General features: G+C 49.1%; 2 protein-coding genes across 2 annotated transcripts in view; one reads left to right on the top strand and one right to left on the bottom strand.

Annotated features, from left to right (window-relative positions):
• The window catches only part of LOC130274601 (polycystic kidney disease protein 1-like 3), a 103,785-nt gene that overhangs the window by 28,437 nt on the left and 54,757 nt on the right, over positions 1 to 20,591 (top strand). The gene's annotated exons all lie outside the window — the stretch shown is intronic.
• Positions 604 to 20,581, bottom strand: LOC130274486 (prostate stem cell antigen-like). Its single transcript, XM_056522886.1, has 3 exons — positions 20,525 to 20,581; positions 17,742 to 17,846; positions 604 to 1,004 (listed from the first exon to the last, which is right to left on the bottom strand). Exons 1-3 carry the CDS (start codon positions 20,574 to 20,576, stop codon positions 766 to 768), a joined length of 396 nt encoding a protein of 131 aa, XP_056378861.1. The 5' UTR covers positions 20,577 to 20,581; the 3' UTR covers positions 604 to 765.

The following is a 20,591-nucleotide window of genomic DNA, read 5'->3' as shown; positions in this document are numbered from 1 at the left end:
AGAGTCCCAAGCTACGATTTATACACCTGTGTCCAATCTACTCCTCCTCCCCCTAGAGGTGGAACAGAGAAAAAAAAAAAATGAAAAAGGGTGTTTAAACTCTAACAGTTATCCCACTATGTGCAAGAGAGAAAGACTTACCCAAAATATGAATGTGGGCTATAGGCAGTCGCACCCACTCCACAGATTCACTCCGCACAACAGATAATCACAGTTTTTGGAAACTCCTCTTTCACGCCTCCTCTTACACAGCAACACTCAGAAGAGCAAGTTGTGATTGGAGAAGCGATAAAACTGAGGATTAAAATAGTTAAAGCAAAGGAGTCTTCTGTGGTTATAATATTTATTGTACATGTAGTTCACCAGGATAAAAAAAAACATGGTTTCTTCCAAAAACAGCGCCACACCTGTTTCTATAGGTTGTGTCTGGTATTGCAGCAAAAATAAATGAGGTTGAGCTGCAATACCCTGATTAGTAACTGACAATTAGGTTTTGTTAAAGTGCCAGCTCCGTCTGTTGCAAAACTACAACTCCCAGCATGCCCGGACAGCCAACGGCTGTCCGGGCATGCTGGGAGTTGTAGTTTTGCAACAGCTGGAGGTGTAAAATTTGGAGACAACTACACTAGACGTATCATATTAAATATTCTGTATCATCCACCTTAGTGAGTTCACATAGCGCCCCCTCCTGCATCGTTTGGGTAATTTATTATTATTCTGGAACAACCAACATCACATTGTATCACTGTAATCTAGTTTTTCCCATTATATGGCAAAGATGGCGTTCAGGAGGCTGCCAATAGTGACCAGCAGAAGGGCACTGCCAGATAGACCGCCGCTGCCACTTCCCAGGAAGGCGCTGTTGACGTTTCCGATCTGTTCGGTGTTGCACAGGTCGGAGGAGCAGCAACTCTCTGTGGCCGACACGTGGGTGAAATTCTGGGTGGCGGAGATGCAGGCGGCGGAGCAGAACTTGCTGATATACGTCATAATGAAACCATTAACTGCGAATATGTAAAATAAAACATTATAACAATCACACAATACAGCATCAAAAAGAGAGGTCACACTGTAATGTACAGTATGTACACAGTGACCTCACCAGCAGAATAGTGAGTACAGCTCTGGAGTATAATACCGGATATAACTCAGGATCAGTACAGGATAAGTAATGTAATGTATGTACACAGTGACCTCACCAGCAGAATAGTGAGTACAGCTCTGGAGTATAATACAGGATATAACTCAGGATCAGTACAGGATAAGTAATGTAATGTATGTACACAGTGATCTCACCAGCAGAAAAGTGAGTACAGCTCTGGAGTATAATACAGGATATAACTCAGGATCAGTACAGGATAAGTAATGTAATGTATGTACACAGTGACCTCACCAGCAGAATAGTGAGTACAGCTCTGGAGTCTGGCCACTAGAGGGAGCATCTTCCTGTGAGTCTGCTGAGTGTGGAGGAAGTCGTTTGCTGGATTGTTTGGTGTGTGTGCGCTCTGAGCTCTGCCGTGTCATCTGTGCCGGACAGCGTTCTTCCTTCCCCAGAGGGAGAGCGTGTGTTCAGGCATGAGCGAGGAGAGGAGAACCCCAACACCTGCCCCCCGAATCAGGTCCGCGGGGGGCAGGGGGAGCCAGCGACCAGGTGTGGAGGGACCAGCGTCAGGAAGTGCATCAGAGGTCTCCGGGTTGAGGCGCTCTGCCAGGAGGTGCAGCGATGCATCTCCAGCCACCCCTGAACCCGTAGAGACAAAGAGCAGCCGCAAGGCTGGCCCTGCAAGTTGTGGGACTACAAGTGCAAGAAGTTCCGGAAGCACAGGTACTGTGACAACAAGGCCTGACAATGTGGACTGTGATACTCCTCCTGGAGCAAAGCTAAATGCCCACGGATGTGTGGAGGAGGATTGGGGGATGCCTAGGGCCCGGGAGTCTGGAGTCCCCCATAACTCGCGTGTGGCAGAACACATCCGTGGATATGAGGAAGCAAGGGGCAGCTTGTATAGGCTCCAGGAGGAGGTACGGGAAGCAAAAGCCCTGATGGAAACTGCGGCGAAACGACAGAAAGCTGAGCTGTCAGCCCGGATTAAACAGCTGAAAAATGAAATAAGGATACTGGAGAAGAAGAGAACTTTTATTTTAGAGAACAGCGGGCCATTTAGGGAAAAACTTTTAAATGAAGACCGCTTTCATACAATGGAGAGAGAGAAGCAGAGACGGCTGAGGGGGCTTCAGCCACGGGTGGAGGAGGAAGGAGACGCTGCGGAGGCCGATAATGTTGAGCCAAATCCACCCGGGGGTCTGCAACATCTCACCCCATACAGTGGGCTCCCTGCAGGGCAAGTGGCGATGTCATCTGGCCGTGGCTCTGGCGGTTCGGGGGATGAGAGCAGCACCAGTCACCAGGGAGGGGCGCTGATGGCCCAGATCCAGCTCCTGGAGTCCCCAGGTCGCCTCCAGGACTTCACGTTTGGGGATGAGTTACCAGAGGAGGCACCTGGGGGAAGGAAAAAGAAGATAAAGAAGACCAAGCTCCAGGAGCAGGTAACATTTGTATATACCCCCCTCCCTGAGCCCCCCGGACTGGCCGCAGGGTCAGCTCACTGTGTGAACCCCATTTCTCAGCCCAGCCTGAGTTCTACTGTGGACTCAGTGCAGGAGAGTGGGGAGAGTATGGAGTCTAGTGTGGCGGTGAGCTCCATCGCTGTTTGTAGTAACAGTGGTGGAGCAGACAATGTATCGGCTGTGAGGTCGGACAGTGATATTTGCCCAGCGAGGGGCATGGATGGCTCTGGCACATTGGGCTGCTCCCTAACGGGAGGGGGGGGCGGCTTTGTGCCAGAGTCAGCTGCGGGAGCTCCGGTGGCTCTGAGCGTTGGCACTGCTGTTCCTTTGGAGCAGCGGTGTCATCGTGAAAGAGCTGCTGGGGCCAAGATGTCTTCGCCTCCCAGAAAGACTGGACTAAAACCTTTATTTTGTATTGGCGCCGCTTATCCAGAACAGCGGCGCCCAGGAGCAGAAAACTCCAGTACTGATGAGGCGGAGGGTACCAGTAAAAACAGGGCTGGGGCCACTAATAAACAGGCTAGGCAGGCTTCCCGGTCCTTGTATAAAGGACCGGTGACCTGTCCTGTGGTGGTGGCTCCAGCTCTGGTACCCAGTGATGCTGATGGTACACTATCTGCACCAGAACGCACCGGTCCAGCCAGTATGAATGAGGAGGTTAATGTTGGAGTGAATTGTAGTATGGGCTGTAGCACGGGTGGAGGTATGGGGGGCACATCAGCTAAAACAGGCAATAATGGTGTGAGTATGGATTATGTGGAGGAGGGTGGTGAAGGGGCACAGATTAGTGGTGGGGATGTAGGGCCTGGTCCAGTTGCACCCCCAGCGGTGGCAGCACCGGTACGCAGCTACGCAAATGTCACCGCTGGGGGGAGGGGGGCACCTTCCTCGTCTTCTGGCTCTGGGGGGGGCAATTTGCAGCAGCGTCTCCTGGGGGCCTTAAGGAGAGGGGAGAGATCAATCAATGTAGAGGGTAGGGAGGTTGATCTATCCTTTTGGATAGAAAGACATGGTCTTTCAGCCTTCCGAGAGGAAAGAGGGGGGGATACTGTGTGGTCCCTCCCAACAGCCGGGCCAGGTGGTCTCCGAAGGAATGTGGTCCGGCTGAGGTGGAGAGGCAGTGATACATGTCCTCCAAGATCTAAAGTTGTTGAGCTTCTGCTGAAGTTGGGCTTTAAGGCAGCTGACATCTACGCCTTAATACATCCTTATGGTACCCCAGAGTTCGATATCAGCTTTGTTCGGCCAGAGGGGCTTGAGCTCTTCTGGTCGAATTATGAGCTGGTAAAGAATGAGCCCGGCTGGCGAGACTTTGCCATTCAGGCGGTGTCTCGCCAAAACAATGTCAAGAAAGTGACCGTTTTAACCCGTAACGAATCACTTTCTTGTATTGACATCATGACGTGGCTAGGTCGGTATGGAGAGGTGGTGGAGGTCCCAAAAAAGAACAGGGATGAATATGGCATCTGGTCAGGGGCCTGGACGTTTATGGTCAAGCTTAAGCTTTCAGGAAACACCGTTACCCATATACCATCTGCGACCTTCCTCGGAAGGGATCGTATCCAGATCTTCTACCAGGGTCAGCCGAAGCTCTGTCACAGATGTGGTGACCCCACACATTTTAGTGCCAATTGCACTGTGCAGAAGTGCACTCTGTGTGGGGAAATAGGCCATCTCGCTGCATCTTGTGCAGAGATTAGGTGTCACCTGTGTGGTGACTTAGGTCACCCATTCAGTCGCTGCCCTCGTTCCTTTGTCAACGCGGTTGTTGCCCCAGTGGGGGTAAGCCATGAGGTGAACTCTGCTGGGGGGATGGCTGGCGGGGATGAAGGGGTGCAGGGGCCAGGGAAGAAAAGTAAGCAGAAGACGCCTGCCCAACTGAGGCGTCTCAAGAAGCGTCAAAGGGATAGGGAGATTCGGGAGTCACAGGAGCATCAGCCAGCTGAGGTGGCTTCTGATCCTGTCCCTGCGACCAGTGTTACTGCTGAGGCCCTGGGGGATAGTGAACTGGATGAGGAGACTGGAAGGATCCACAAAGAGGAGGATACTGTCTCCTCGCTGTCCTCCCATGGTGGGAGCGCAGATGAGGACAGAGGGAGATGGGCAGAAACAAAGCGGGGTACTCGGAGGAATAAGAAAAAGGGAGATTTAAAATCTTCTCCCACCCGCCAGATGCCAAAGGAAGGTACAACTGACCCCCCTCTGATTGGTCTCTCCAACCGGTTCCGAGCCCTCCGCGACATTTCCTCTTCGGAGGAGGAGGCTGGGGGTGAGGTTCCGGATGTTGCGGTGGGGCCCACAGGGGACCCTGAGTCCTCTCTCCCTGGGGAACCTATGTCTTCAGGGGGGGGGACTGGCTCAGAGTCAGGGGACGAGGAAAATGTAAATAAAGGGAAAATGGACACATCCATCTCACTAAAAAGGGGTAAACCATCATCTGATGAGGAGGGTGGTGGGGTGGATGGGAAGGATGGTGGGAAAAAGAAAGCTGTCTAACTCAATCACCCTTGATGGCGGCACCCTCTCCGTTGACTCTGGCATCCATTAATGTTGCCAGCATAAAGTCAGATACGGCTCGATTTGCGGCCTATGATTTTTTTGCCCATATTAATGCTGATATTTTATTTTTGCAAGAGACCAGGCTAACAGATATGTCATCTATCTACAAGGCTAAAAGAGAGTGGAGGAATGGGCCCTCCTACTGGTCTCTTGGGGCCGAGCCGTATAGCGGAGTGGCGGTCCTTTTTACCGCAGCGGTAGAATGCCGACGGGTTATCGAGTTAGAAATGGGGAGGTGCCTGATCTTAGATGTCCTCATGAAGGGACAAGAACTTCGCCTTATTAACATCTACGGCCCACAGTCTAAGTGGGACCGGAAGTGTCTCTTTATGAGGATCAAGCCCTATCTTTTTACAAGTCGGCAGGTGGTCTTTGGAGGGGACTTTAATGCTGTCACGAGGCCCCAAGACAGGGGAGGTGCCAGAGACAAGCTGACTTATGATAGCGTCGCCCTAAATAGCATAGCGAGTGAGGCTCGCCTGGTGGATGTCCACATCCGGCACACCCCAGGCCACGCGGGATTCACCTATCATAGGGGTAGTTGTAGGTCTAGGATAGATAGGTTTTATTTAAAGGAGGAGGCCGTCTCTTCAGCAGTGTCTGTTGTTGAGGTGGAGTTCTCCGATCACTGTTTAATTTTGTTTTCTCTGAATGTTACAGAGACCCCCCGGATGGGCAGAGGCTATTGGAAGCTGAATTCGTCTCTCTTGGAAGAAGCGGAGATAAGACAGTCCTTTGAGGATTTTCTTCAGAGCCAGGTACCATTGCTGGGCCTTTGTAGCAGTAAGTCAGAGTGGTGGGAGATCTTCAAAAAAAGGGTTGCGAGATTCTTCCGCCAGCTCTCAGGCCTCAGAAGCCTAAACAGGTACCGTTTGTACCAGGGCCTGAGGAAGAAACTTGAGCACCTTGTCTCGACTGGAGGTAGTCGTGATGATATCTCCAGAGTGAAATCCTTGCTGATGAGGTGTCAGTACGATAGGCACGCATCTTTGGTTTTTGAGAGGGATTACGGGAAGTACCGCTCGCCCGACCCTTACAGAAACTGCAAGATGTCAGTGAATAGTAAGGTAGTCTCAGGACTGATTGATAGTACGGGATCCTTGAAAAGGTCCAGATCAGGGATCTTGGAGGTCATCAGATCCTTTTACTCGCACCTCTTGGGAAGGAAGGATCTAGATCGGGATAAGGTGTCAGCTTTCTTGGCTGAAACCATCCCTGAACTAGGAGTAGACCCCTCTCTTGACGTTTTGACAGAGATGATCCAGGAAGAGGAAGTCAGGATGGCTATTGATGGGCTTGCCCTCAAGAAGTCACCCGGTCCAGATGGCTTAACATCTGAGTTCTATAAGACCTTTAAGGACACTTTGGTTCCCCTGTTGACCGAGGTATTTAATGAGTGTCTATCCTCGGGCACTCTGCCAAAGTCAATGAGGAGGTCAGCGCTGATCATCCTGTCAAAGGGTAAAGACCCGTTCCACATTGAGAATTGGCGTCCCATAGCGCTTCTCAATGTGGACCGAAAGATTCTGGCAAAAGTGCTGTTTAACCGGCTGGTGGAGTTTGCACCCCGGCTCCTTTCGGGGGCTCAGCATTGCTCTGTTCCGGGCCGCAGTACATTTAGTGCTGTGCTCAGTGTCCGAGAGGCTGTGGAGCAGGGTAGGGCTGGCCACTGGAAGGGGTACTTGCTGTCCTTGGATCAGGCAAAAGCGTTTGATCGGGTTAACCATGAGTACCTCTGGTCTGTTCTTCTGAGATATGGCCTGCCGGGGGGGTTTGTTGATTGGCTTAAGACCTTGTACGCAGGGGCAGAGAGTTTCCCGCTTGTGAATGGTTGGATTGGCTGCTCTTTTGAGGTTGGGTCTGGTGTCCGTCAGGGTTGTCCTTTGAGCCCGTTGCTGTACGTGTTTGCAATTGATCCTTTCCTTAGGAGGATTGATTGTGGACCATTGGCGGGGGTGAGAATGGACCTGGCGGTGCCGGATTTGGCTCTGAGGGCGGTAGCGTATGCTGATGATGTCACCGTGTTTGTCTCCTCACAAGAGGAAGGCCAATGGGTGATGTCAGAGGTGGACCGCTACTCGGAGGCATCCGGGTCCAAGATCAACCGGGATAAGTGCGAGAGTCTCTGGCTGGGAGGGGGAGATCCTAATTTTGATCTCCCGGACGCCCTTCCAGAGCCCCAGGAATCTGCAAAAGTTCTCGGCATCGAATTTGGCCAAGGGGATTACCCCAAACAAAACTGGGACAGCAGGCTTAAGATCGCCGCTCAGAAGGTGGATCAGTGGAAGGGTTGGTCTTTGACCCTCCGGGAAAGGGTTAACCTGATCAAAACATTCCTGCTCCCTTTACTGATATACCTGGGCAGTGTATGCATGTTGCCAGAACCTCTTTGGACCCGGGTCTACAGTGTGTTCTTCCAAATGTTATGGGGGAACAGACTGAACCTAGTGAAGAGGGAGGTTACTTACCGTACAAGGAGACTAGGGGGGTTGTGTATGGTCAACCCTGTGGTATTCCTAGTGAATACCTTTCTTAAGACCAATATAGCAAACCTCTGGTCAGAGAGGGCTCCTCCGTGGGTATCCTCCTGTAGGGGATGGTTTTGGCCTTTCTTCCAGGAATGGGAGACAGGAGGGCAAGTGAAGGATCTTCGCACACCACACGGGCATCTCCCGGCTTACGCTACCCCGGTTCTGAAGGTTATTCGTCGGTGGGGTCTGGGGATGGGGGAGATTAGGACTCTGTCGAGGAAATTCCTTGACAAGAGGGTCCTGTCTTCTCATTTCCAGAGGCCATTGGCGCTCAAGGACTGCCCAAGTCGGGATCTGGAGGTGGGTTTAGAGCTTTTGAATTCTATCAGGATCCCCTTGAAGTTTTGGGACTTGACTTGGCGCTGCTTCCATGGGAAACTGTGTGTGAGGGACAATCTGAAGTGCAGGAGCTCTGATGACCGGGGATGTCCCCGCGAAGAGTGTGGAGGCATGCTGGAAAGCATGGAGCATTTTCTGCTTCATTGTCCCTTTAACACAGAGGTTTACACCAGGGTGGGCGCTTCCATTGGTTGGCCTCGGCTGGCCAGTCTCTCCTATGCGGAATGGGCCTATGGGGCATTCAGAAACCTTGGAGGCTGGGACCGGTGCACTTTATTCCTAGTCAGCTCAGTGGTTAGGTACTACACGTGGAACGCACGGTGTTTAGTGTCGACGCAGCGTAAAATCCTCCCTGTGGATGTGGTGGTTAGGAACATTCTCGGTGACCTGGTGAAGGTGCGTTCTCTGGAGTACGAGAGGCTGGGTGCTGGCAGGGCCTCTCGTCTATGGAGGGGCTCTGCCTTTAAAGTGCCTTAGCCTGTTGTCTCCCCCTGGTGGTGGGCTGATGCTGGCACATTAGTCTTTTTGTTTTGAGCAGTTGGTTTATGGTAATATAGGGCTTGCAGGCGCTGAACTTGAGCTTTAGGGGTTTGTTGTTTGGCTTATAGTGTTATATGTATTTGTTATTGTATTTATTGTTGTAGTCTATTTGTATACTTATATATTGTTAGTCTGTGTATATTTTATGTAATGTATATATTGTATATATTGTGTGATGCCACCTGGGGATTGGGTTTAGTTTAGGTTGGGTGGTGGGTTAAAAAGGGGGGAGGGGGTTTGTATGGGACTTTTATAAATACAGAAAATCCTGGACTGGTTCATGGACGTCTGGTAACATGTACTGGGGGCATGGGATGCGGGACCAGCTCAGGGCCAAAAAAAAAAAAAAAGAGAAAAATAAAAAAAAAGTGGTGTTATTTTGTTTGTGTTGGTTTTTATTATTTTGTATATATTATTATTGTTGTTGTTGTTATTCTTTTGGTATATCACTGGTATTGGGTTTTTGGTATTGCAACTGGGCCAGGAAAATCACATTTAGTATTAGTGTATATTAGTGTATATAGTTTATTAGTATGGTATGGGTATTATGGGTATTATAGGAATATGTCTTTTGTAAATATTGTATATATTTGTTTGTGTGCAGGAATGAGTGTGGGGTGGACCGGTGTTGTATTTTATGCTATGGTGTTGGTTTTATGATCGTTATATTGATATGTTCTGTCGGATATGATATGTTTATGTTTTGTAATTTTTTTATTGTTATGTTTGAAATTTTAATAAAAGATCTACAGGATATAACTCAGGATCAGTACAGGATAAGTAATGTATGTACACAGTGACCCCACCAGCAGAATAGTGAGTACAGGTCTGGAGTATAATACAGGATATAACTCATGATCAGTACAGGATTAGTAATGTAATGTATATACAGTGACCTCACCAGCAGAATAGTGAGTACAGCTCTGGAGTATAATACAGGATATAACTCAGGATCAGTACAGGATAAGTAATGTAATGTATGTACACAGTGACCTCACCAGCAGAATAGTGAGTACAGCTCTGGGGTATAATACAGGATATAACTCAGGATCAGTACAGGATAAGTAATGTAATGTATGTACACAGTGACCTCACCAGCAGAATAGTGAGTACAGCTCTGGGGTATAATACAGGATATAACTCAGGATCAGTACAGAATAAGTAATGTAATGTATGTACACAGTGACCCCATCAGCAGAATAGTGAGTACAGCTCTGGGGTATAATACAGGATATAACTCAGGATCAGTACAGGATAAGTAATGTAATGTATGTACACAGTGACCCCATCAGCAGAGTAGTGAGTACAGCTCTGGAGTGCTGACCAATTAGTTGCGGGTGTGGTCGTGCTTCAGCTGTGCTGTGTGTCTGCTGTGTCTCCTGAGCTCCAGGGATTTCCACCTGTTCCACCTGGGGCCTGCTTCCTCCTCCCCAGGGAGGGAGTGGGTTTCCAGGCATGAGTGAGGGAGGCGAGGCCCAGGCTTCTGCTCCTCGGAATAGGCCGCAGGGGAGCAGTAGAAGCCAGCAAGCGGCCGGAACATCGGAGGATTTGGGGGTGAGGCGTTCCACCAGGAGTCGCAGCAATGCTGCTCCAACTCCCCCCACAGAGGTGAGGAGCTCCAAGGCTGGATCCACCTCGGGAAAGCTGGGTGTTTCCAGCAGAAAGCTGGGTTCATCAGGAAGGAGGCAGAGTACTCACGGAGGTGAAGCCGACCTCAGTGAGGAAGGCTGGGGAGTGCTGAGGACCCGGGAGTCTATTTCCACCTATACCTCCCGGGTAAAAAGTCACCTCCGTGAGTATGAAGACGCCTGTAAGGCCATCAGGAGGCTCCGAGAGGAACTGCGCTGTGCCCGTGCCAGAGCCAAGGTTACTCCAAAAAGGAAAAAGACAGAGATCCAGGCAGAGATAAAAAGACTTATGGCTGAAATACAAGCTTTGCAGGAGAGGAGAGCAGAATTACTGGCGAAGAGTGGTCCATTTAAAGAAAAATTGGAAAATGGAGAAAGATTCAAGGTAATGGAGGAAAAGGAAAATAAAAGGTTGATGGGGCTGCAACCTGAGAGCCAGGTGGATGATGCGGAGGAGATGGAGGAAGAACAACAGCCAGATCCACCTGGTGGCCTGCGGCAACAGCAGCAGGCCCCGTACAGTGGGCCCCCTGCACAGCAACCAGCAGTATCACCTGCCGACTCAGGGGAGGACAGTGACAGCAGCTACCAGGGAGGGGCGCTAATGGCCCAGATACGTATGCTGGAATCCCCAGTGTGTCCTCAGAATCTGGTGTTTGGAGAGGAACTCCCAAATGAGGCACCTGGAGGTAAGAAGAAAAAGACCAAGCCAAAGCAGCAAGAAGTGGTGAGTTACATCTACACCCCCCTCCCTGTAAACCCTGAGTCGGCCGCAGGGTCAGCTCATTGTGCAAGCCCCGTTACCCAGCCCGTGTTCTGTGGTGGACTCGGTGCAAAGGTGCGGGGAGAGTACAGATACTAAAAGGGCGCAGAGCTCCGTGCCTGTTTGCAGTAGCAGGGATGGAGCAGAGAAGGCATCGGCCGCAAGGCCGTACAGTGAGGGCGGCCCAGCGGTGGGCATAGAGGCAGACTCCGGTGCTGTAGTTCGCTCCCCTGTGGGAGAGGGGGGTGACTCAGTGCCGGAGGTAGTCGTGGTGGCTAAGGGAAAAATAGATTCTCCCAAAAGGAGAAAAAAACTTTTGTTTTGCATTGGCGCCGCTGATCCAGATCAGCGGCGCCCAGGAGCTGGACATTCTAGTACGGATGAGGCGGAGGGTACCGGTAAAAACAGGGCTGGGGCCGCTAATAAACAGGCTAGGCAGGCTTCCCGGTCCTTGTATAAGGGACCGGTGACCTGTCCTGTGGTGATGGCTCCAGCCCTGGTACCCAGTGATGCTGACAGTACAAAATCTGCGCCAGAACGCACCGGTCCAGCCAGTATGAATGTGGAGGTTAATGTTGGAGTGACTGAGGGTGTGAAAGAGGGGAATAATTCATCTGTTACTAAAAATCTGTCTGGGGCTTTGAATAGTGGTTTGGGCTGTAGCACGGGTGGAGGTATGGGGGGCACATCAGCTAAAATAGGGGTCAATGGTTTGGGTATGGATTATGTGGAGGAGGGTGGTGAAGGGGCACAGATTAGTGGTGGGAATGTAGGGCCTGGTCCAGTTGCACCCCCAGCGGTGGCAGCACCCATCCGCAGCTACGCGAATGTCACCGCTGGGTTAAGGGGGGCAGCTTCCTCGTCCTCTGGCTCTGGGGAGAACAGTTTGCAGCAGCGTCTCCTGGGGGCCTTAAGGAGAGGGGAGAGATCGATCAATGTAGAGGGTAGGGAGGTTGATCTATCCTTCTGGATAGAGAGACATGGTCTTTCAGCCTTCCGAGAGGAAAGAGGGGGGGATAATGTGTGGTCCCTCCCTACAGCCGGGCCAGGTGGTCTCCGTAGGAATGTGGTCCGGCTGAGGTGGAGAGGCAGTGATACATGTCCTCCAAGATCTAAAGTTGTTGAGCTTCTGCTGAAGTTGGGCTTTAAGGCAGCTGACATCTATGCCTTGATACATCCTTATGGTACCCCTGAGTTCGATATCAGCTTTGTTCGGCCGGAGGGGCTTGAGCTCTTCTGGTCGAATTATGAGTTGGTAAAGAATGAGCCCGGCTGGCGAGACTTTGCCATTCAGGCAGTGTCTCGCCAAAATAATGTCAAGAAGGTGACCGTTTTAACCCGTAATGAATCGCTTTCTTGTATTGACATCATGACGTGGCTAGGTCGGTATGGTGAGGTGGTGGAGGTCCCAAAAAAGAACAGGGATGAATATGGCATCTGGTCAGGGGCCTGGACGTTTATGGTCAAGCTTAGGCGTTCAGGAAACACCGTTACCCATATACCATCTGCGACCTTCCTCGGAAGGGATCGTATCCAGATCTTCTACCAGGGTCAGCCGAAGCTCTGTCACAGATGTGGTGACCCCACACATTTTAGTGCCAATTGCACTGTGCAGAAGTGCACTCTGTGTGGGGAAATAGGCCATCTCGCTACATCTTGTGCAGAGATTAGGTGTCACCTGTGTGGTGACTTAGGTCACCCATTCAGTCGCTGCCCTCGTTCCTTTGTCAACGCGGTTGTTGCCCCGGTGGGAGTAAGCCGTGAGGTGGATTCTGCTGGGGGGATGGCTGTCGGGGATGAAGGGGTGCAGGGGCCAGGGAAGAAAAGTAAGCAGAAGACGCCTGCCCAACTGAGGCGTCTCGAGAAGCGTCAAAGGGACAGGGAGATTCAGGACTCACAGGAGCATCAACCAACTGGGGTGACTCCTGATCCTGTCCCTGCGGCCAGTCTTACTGCTGAGGCCCTGGGGGATAGTGAACTGGATGAGGAGACTGGAAGGATCCACAAAGAGGGGGATGCCGTCTCCTCACTGTCCTCCCATGGTGGGAGCGCGGATGAGGACAGTGGGGGATGGGCAGAAACAAAGCGGGGTACTCGGAAGAATAAGAAAAGGAGAGATGTAAGATCTTCTCCCACCTGCCAGATGCCAAAGGAAGGTACAACTGATCTCCCTCTGATTGGTCTCTCCAACCGGTTCCGAGCCCTCCGCGACATTTCCTCTTCGGAGGAGGGGGTGGCTGGGGGTGAGGTTCCGGATGTTGCGGTGGGGCTCACAGGAGACGCTGAGTCCTCTCTCCCTGGGGAATCTATGTCTTCAGGGGGGGAGACAGGCCCAGAGTCAGGGGACGAGGAAAATGTATATAAAGGGAATATGGACACATCTATTTCACTTAAAAGGGGTAAACCATCATCTGATGAGGAGGGTGGTGGGGTGGATGGGAAGGATGGTGGGAAAAAGAAAGCTGTCTAACTCAATCACCCTTGATGGCGGCACCCTCTCCGTTGACCCTGGCATCCATTAATGTTGCCAGCATAAAGTCAGATACGGCTCGATTTGCGGCCTATGATTTTTTTGCCCATATTAATGCTGATATTTTATTTTTGCAGGAGACCAGGCTAACAGATATGTCATCTATCTACAAGGCTAAAAGAGAGTGGAGGAATGGGCCCTCCTACTGGTCTCTTGGGGCCGAGCCGTATAGCGGAGTGGCGGTCCTTTTTACCGCAGCGGTAGAATGCCGACGGGTTATCGAGTTAGAAATGGGGAGGTGTCTGATCTTAGATGTCCTCATGAAGGGACAAGAACTTCGCCTTATTAACATCTACGGCCCACAGTCTAAGTGGGACCGGAAGTGTCTCTTTATGAGGATCAAGCCCTATCTTTTTACAAGTCGGCAGGTGGTCTTTGGAGGGGACTTTAATGCTGTCACGAGGCCCCAAGACAGGGGAGGTGCCAGAGACAAGCTGACTTATGATAGCGCCGCCCTTAATAGCATAGCAAGTGAGGCTCGCCTGGTGGATGTCCACATCCGGTACACCCCAGGCCACGCGGGATTCACCTATCATAGGGGTAGTTGTAGGTCTAGGATAGACAGGTTTTATTTAAAGGAGGAGGCCGTCTCTTCAGCAGTATCTGTTGTTGAGGTGGAGTTCTCCGATCACTGTTTAATTTTGTTTTCTCTGAATGTCGCAGAGACCCCCCGGATGGGCAGAGGCTATTGGAAGCTGAATTCGTCTCTCTTGGAAGAAGCGGAGATAAGACAGTCCTTTGAGGATTTTCTTCAGAGCCAGGTACCATTGCTGGGCCTTTGTAGCAGTAAGTCAGAGTGGTGGGAGATCTTCAAGGAAAGGGTTGCGAGATTCTTCCGCCAGCTCTCGGGCCTCAGAAGCCTAAACAGGTACCGTTTGTACCAGGGCCTGAGGAAGAAACTTGAGAACCTTGTCTCGACTGGAGGTAGCCGAGAGGATATCTCCAGAGTGAAATCCTTGCTGATGAGGTGTCAGTACGATAGGCACGCATCTTTGGTTTTTGAGAGGGATTACGGGAAGTACCGCTCGCCTGACCCTTACAGAAACTGCAAGATGTCAGTGAATAGTAAAATAGTCTCAGGACTGATTGATAGTACGGGATCCTTGAAAAGGTCCAGATCAGGGATCTTGGAGGTCGTCAGATCCTTCTACTCGCACCTCTTGGGAAGGAAGGACCTAGATCGAGATAAGGTATCAGCTTTCTTGGCTGAAACCGTCCCTGAACCAGGAGTAGACCCCTCTCTTGACGTTTTGACAGAGATGATCCGGGAAGAGGAAGTCAGGATGGCTATTGATGGGCTTGCCCTCAAGAAGTCACCCGGTCCGGATGGCTTAACATCTGAGTTCTATAAGACCTTTAAGGACACTTTGGTTCCCCTCTTGACTGCGGTTTTTAATGAGTGTCTATCCTCGGGCACTCTGCCAAAGTCAATGAGGAGGTCAGCGCTGATCATCCTGTCAAAGGGTAAAGACCCGTTCCACATTGAGAATTGGCGTCCCATAGCGCTTCTCAATGTGGCAAAAGTGCTGTTTAACCGGCTGGTGGAGTTTGCACCCCGGCTCCTTTCGGGGGCTCAGAATTGCTCTGTTCCGGGCCGCAGTACATTTAGTGCTGTGCTCAGTGTCCGAGAGGCTGTGGAGCAGGGTAGGGCTGGCCACTGGAAGGGGTACTTGCTGTCCTTGGATCAGGCAAAAGCGTTTGATCGGGTTAACCATGAGTACCTCTGGTCTGTTCTTCTGAGATATGGCCTGCCGGGGGGGTTTGTGGATTGGCTTAAGATCTTGTACGCAGGGGCAGAGAGTTTCCCGCTTGTGAATGGTTGGATTGGCCGCTCTTTTGAGGTTGGGTCTGGCGTCCGTCAGGGTTGTCCTTTGAGCCCGTTGCTGTACGTGTTTGCAATTGATCCTTTCCTTAGGAGGATTGATTGTGGACCGTTGGCGGGGGTGAGAATGGACCTGGCGGTGCCGGATTTGGCTCTGAGGGCGGTAGCGTATGCTGATGATGTCACCGTGTTTGTCTCCTCACAAGAGGAAGGCCAATGGGTGATGTCAGAGGTGGACCGCTACTCGGAGGCATCCGGGTCCAAGATCAACCGGGATAAGTGCGAGAGTCTCTGGCTGGGAGGGGGAGATCCTAGTTTTGATCTCCCGGACGCCCTTCCAGGGCCCCAGGAATCTGCAAAAGTTCTCGGCATCGAATTTGGCCAAGGGGATTACCCCAAACAAAACTGGGAAAGCAGGCTTAAGATCGCCGCTCAGAAGGTGGATCAGTGGAAGGGTTGGTCTTTGACCCTCCGGGAAAGGGTTAACCTGATCAAAACATTCCTGCTCCCTTTACTGATATACCTGGGCAGTGTATGCATGTTGCCAGAACCTCTTTGGACCCGGGTCTACAGTGTGTTCTTCCAGATGTTATGGGGGAACAGACTGAACCTAGTGAAGAGGGAGGTTACTTACCGTACGAGGAGACTAGGGGGGTTGTGTATGGTCAACCCTGTGGTGTTCCTAGTGAATACCTTTCTTAAGACCAATATAGCAAACCTCTGGTCAGAGAGGGCTCCTCCGTGGGTATCCTCCTGTAGGGGATGGTTTCAGCCTTTCTTCCAGGAATGGGAGACAGGAGGGCAAGTGAAGGATCTTCGCACACCACACGGGCATCTCCCGGCTTATGCTACCCCGGTACTGAAGGTTATTCGTCGGTGGGGTCTGGGGATGTGGGAGATTAGGACTCTGTCGAGGAAATTTCTTGACAAGAGGGTCCTGTCTTCTCATTTCCAGAGGCCATTGGCGCTCAAGGACTGCCCAAGTCGGGATCTGGAGGTGGGTTTAGAGCTTTTGAATTCTATCAGGATCCCCTTGAAGTTTTGGGACTTGACTTGGCGCTGCTTCCATGGGAAACTGTGTGTGAGGGACAATCTGAAGTGCAGGAGCTCTGATGACCGGGGATGTCCCCGCGAAGAGTGTGGAGGCATGCTGGAAAGCATGGAGCATTTTCTGCTTCATTGTCCCTTTAACACAGAGGTTTACACCAGGGTGGGCGCTTCCATTGGTTGGCCTCGGCTGGCCAGTCTATCCTATGCGGAATGGGCCTATGGGGCATTCAGAAACCTTGGAGGCTGGGACCGGTGCACTTTATTCCTAGTCAGCTCAGTGGTTAGGTACTACACGTGGAACGCACGGTGTTTAGTGTCGACGCAGCGTAAAATCCTCCCTGTGGATGTGGTGGTTAGGAACATTCTCGGTGACCTGGTGAAGGTGCGTTCTCTGGAGTACGAGAGGCTGGGTGCTGGCAGGGCCTCTCGTCTATGGAGGGGCTCTGCCTTTAAAGTGCCTTAGCCTGTTGTCCCCCCCTGGTGGTGGGCTGATGCTGGCACATTAGTCTTTTTGTTTTGAGCAGTTGGTTTATGGTAATATAGGGCTTGCAGGCGCTGAACTTGAGCTTTAGGGGTTTGTTGTTTGGCTTATAGTGTTATATGTATTTGTTATTGTATTTATTGTTGTAGTCTATTTGTATACTTATGTATTGTATATATTGTTAGTCTGTGTATATTTTATGTAATGTATATATTGTATATATTGTGTGATGCCACCTGGGGTTTGGGTTTAGTTTAGGTTGGGTGGTGGGTTAAAAAGGGGGGAGGGGGTTTGTATGGGACTTTTATATATACAGAAAATCCTGGACTGGTTCATGGACGTCTGGTAACATGTACTGGGGGCATGGGATGCGGGACCAGCTCAGGGCCAAAAAAAAAATAAAAAAAAATAAAAAAAAATAAAAAAAAAAAGTGGTGTTATTTTGTTTGTGTTGGTTTTTATTATTTTGTATATATTATTATTGTTGTTGTTGTTATTCTTTTTGGTATATTACTGGTATTGGGTTTTTGGTTTTGCAACTGGGCCAGGAAATTCACATTTAGTATTAGTGTATATAGTTTATTAGTATGGTATGGGTATTATGGGTATTATAGGAATATGTCTTTTGTAAATATTGTATATATTTGTTTGTGTGCAGGAATGAGTGTGGGGTGGACCGGTGTTGTATTTTATGCTATTGTGTTGGTTTTATGATCATTATATTGAAATGTTCTGTCGGATATGATATGTTTATGTTTTGTAATTTTTTTTTATTGTTATGTTTGAAATTTTAATAAAAGATCTACAGGATATAACTCAGGATCAGTAGAGGATAAGTAATGTAATGTATGTACACAGTGACCTCACCAGCAGAATAGTGAGTACAGCTCTGGAGTATAATACAGGATATCACTCAGGATAGGGACTTACTTCTGCTTGTTCCACAGTACGGGGTGGTCCCGGTGCAGTTGGCCACCTCCATACAGGACTGATCAGTGAGGGACATAGTGCACGTATAGCAGAGCGTGGAGGAGCCTGAAATCACAAGAACAACAGATACAGTGATACAAGACTGAAACAGTGTAGTGGTGAGCCATGTATCTAAACCAGCCATGTGTGATACTGACTGCTGAACCTCATTATTTATTGTTATTATACAAGATACTGTTTGCTTAGCTACTGTATCTAAGCCTATAATATGTGATACTGTATCTAAGCCTATAATATGTGATACTGTATCTAAGCCTATACTATGTGATACTGTATCTAAGACTAAACTATGTGATACTGTATCTAAGCCTATAATATGTGATACCGTATCTAATCCTATAATATGTGATACTGTATCTAAGCCTATAATATGCGATACTGTATCTAAGCCTATAATATGTGATACTGTATCTAAGCCTATACTATGTGATACTGTATCTAAGACTATACTATGTGATACTGTATCTAAGCCTATAATATGTGATGCCGTATCTAATCCTATAATATGTGATACTGTATCTAAGCCTATAATATGTGATACTGTATCTAAGTCTATAATATGTGATACTGTATCTAAGCCTATACTATGTGATACTGTTGGTAAGCCTATAATATGTGACAGTGTATCTAAGCCTATACTATGTGATACTGTTGGTAAGCCAGTGTGTATAAGACTGTAGTGTGTAATTCTGTCTGCTGAACCAGTGTAGCTAAGCCTCCTATGTGTGATACACTCTGCTTAGCCTCATATCTTATCATGTATGATACTTTCTGCCGCTGTATCTAAGCCTACAGCATAATGTGTGATACAGTCCACTGCTGACCCGTGGTACGCGTAGACCTGATATCCAAGCAGAGACGAGCAGCTTTTGGCTGGTAAAACCAGTGAGGACGGAAACGGTCCGGCCACATAGACGGCAATGTCCTAAACAAAACCACAAACTAAAAACATCCAAATAACACGAAGAAGAACCGGTTCCTACGATAACAATCACTGCGACAAAATGTCAGCTCTGCAGATGCTACAGGACACAGCGGATATCACCAAGGTCATCTCCATCTGCCATACACAGGGGCGCCACCTTTCTTGCAAAAAAAAAATCCCGGCCATGCTAATTTGCATAATTAATTATCTATGCGTGACATCACAGGATATACATATGCGGGGGGGGGGGGGAATTTTGTCCTATTCTGACCCCTATAAAGTTTTTATTTCTCCTTATACGGTCCTGTATGAGGCTCATTTTTTGCGCCCCGATCTGTAGTTTTCAACAGGACCATTTATGTTTTGATGGGACTTTTCGATCGCTTTTTTTTTTTTAAATTAAATTCGGGAGTTACAGTTAGTTACTAACTACAACTCCCAGCATGCCCTTATACAGCCTGTGGCTCAGCAGCTGCCCCAAACAAAAACTACAACTCCCAGCATGTTGAACTATACAGTAGTATATACTATAGGTCAATGTTTCCCAACCAGAGGTGCCTCCAGCTGTCGCAAAACTACAACTCCCAGCATGTTGAACTATATAGTAGTATATAGTATAGGTCAATGTTTCCCAAACAGGGGTGCCTCCAGCTGTTGCAAAACTACAACTCCCAGCATGTTGAACTATATAGTAGTATATAGTATAGGTCAATGTTTCCCAACCAGGGGTGCCTCCAGCTGTTGCAAAACTACAACTCCTAGCATGTTGGACTATATAGTAGTATATAGTATAGGTCAGTGTTTCCCAAACAGGGAGGCCTCCAGCTGTTGCAAAACTACAACTCCCAGCATATTGGACTATATAGTAGTATATAGTATAGGTCAGTGTTTCCCAACCAGGGGTGCCTCCAGCTGTTGCAAAACTACAACTCCCAGCATATTGGACTATATAGTAGTATATAGTATAGGTCAGTGTTTCCCAACCAGGGGGGCCTCCAGCTGTTGCAAAACTACAACTCCCAGCATGCCCGGACAGCCGTTGGCTGTCCGGGTATGCTTGGAGTTGTAGTTTTGCAACAGCTGGAGGTGCTCTGGTTTGGAAACACTGCTATAGTATGTGGTGCAACATGGAGGATTGGTTGGATAAATACCGGCAGGGTGGCCAAAATACCGTCTGTGCCAGTAAAATACCGGCCAGGTGGCAACCCTATCTACAACCACAGTATGATTTTGGAAAATTTGGAAAACAACCAAAGGAATCTCATATCAGTCTGATATATTATTAGAATTAAAGGGGTGCTCCTCTGGAAAACTTTTTTTTTTTTTAAATATACTGGTGCCAGAAAGTTAAACAGATTTGTAAATTACTTCTATTAAAAAATCTTAATCCTTCCAGTACTTATCGGCCGCTATATGTTCCACAGGAAGTTCTTTACTTTTTAAATTTCCTTTCTGTCTGACCACAGTGCTCTCTGCTGACACCTCTGTCCATTTTAGGAAGTGTCCAGAGCAGGAGAGGTTTTCTATGGGGATTTGCTCCAGCTCTGGACAGTTAGTAAAATGGACAGAGGTGTCAGCAGAGAGCACTGTGGTCAGACAGAAAGGAAATTCAAAAAGAAAAGAACTTCCTGTGGAGCATACAGCAGCTGATAAGTACTGGAAGGATAAAGATTTTTAAATAGAAGTCATTTACAAATCTGTTTAACTTTCTGGCAACAGTTGATTAAAAAAAAAAAAAATGTTTTCCAGTGGAGGACCCCTTTAAGTTTGGATTATCCATCATACGGCTTCTCCTTACCTATCTGGGCCATGCTGAGCAGTAACACAGCGCTGATTATGAGGGTCTTCATCTTCAGTCTCCTCCG

This window comes from Hyla sarda, chromosome 5 (genome assembly GCF_029499605.1).
Source record: "Hyla sarda isolate aHylSar1 chromosome 5, aHylSar1.hap1, whole genome shotgun sequence".
In the NCBI taxonomy this organism is placed as follows: domain Eukaryota; kingdom Metazoa; phylum Chordata; class Amphibia; order Anura; family Hylidae; genus Hyla; species Hyla sarda.
This window is presented reverse-complemented; position numbering and strand designations above follow the sequence as displayed.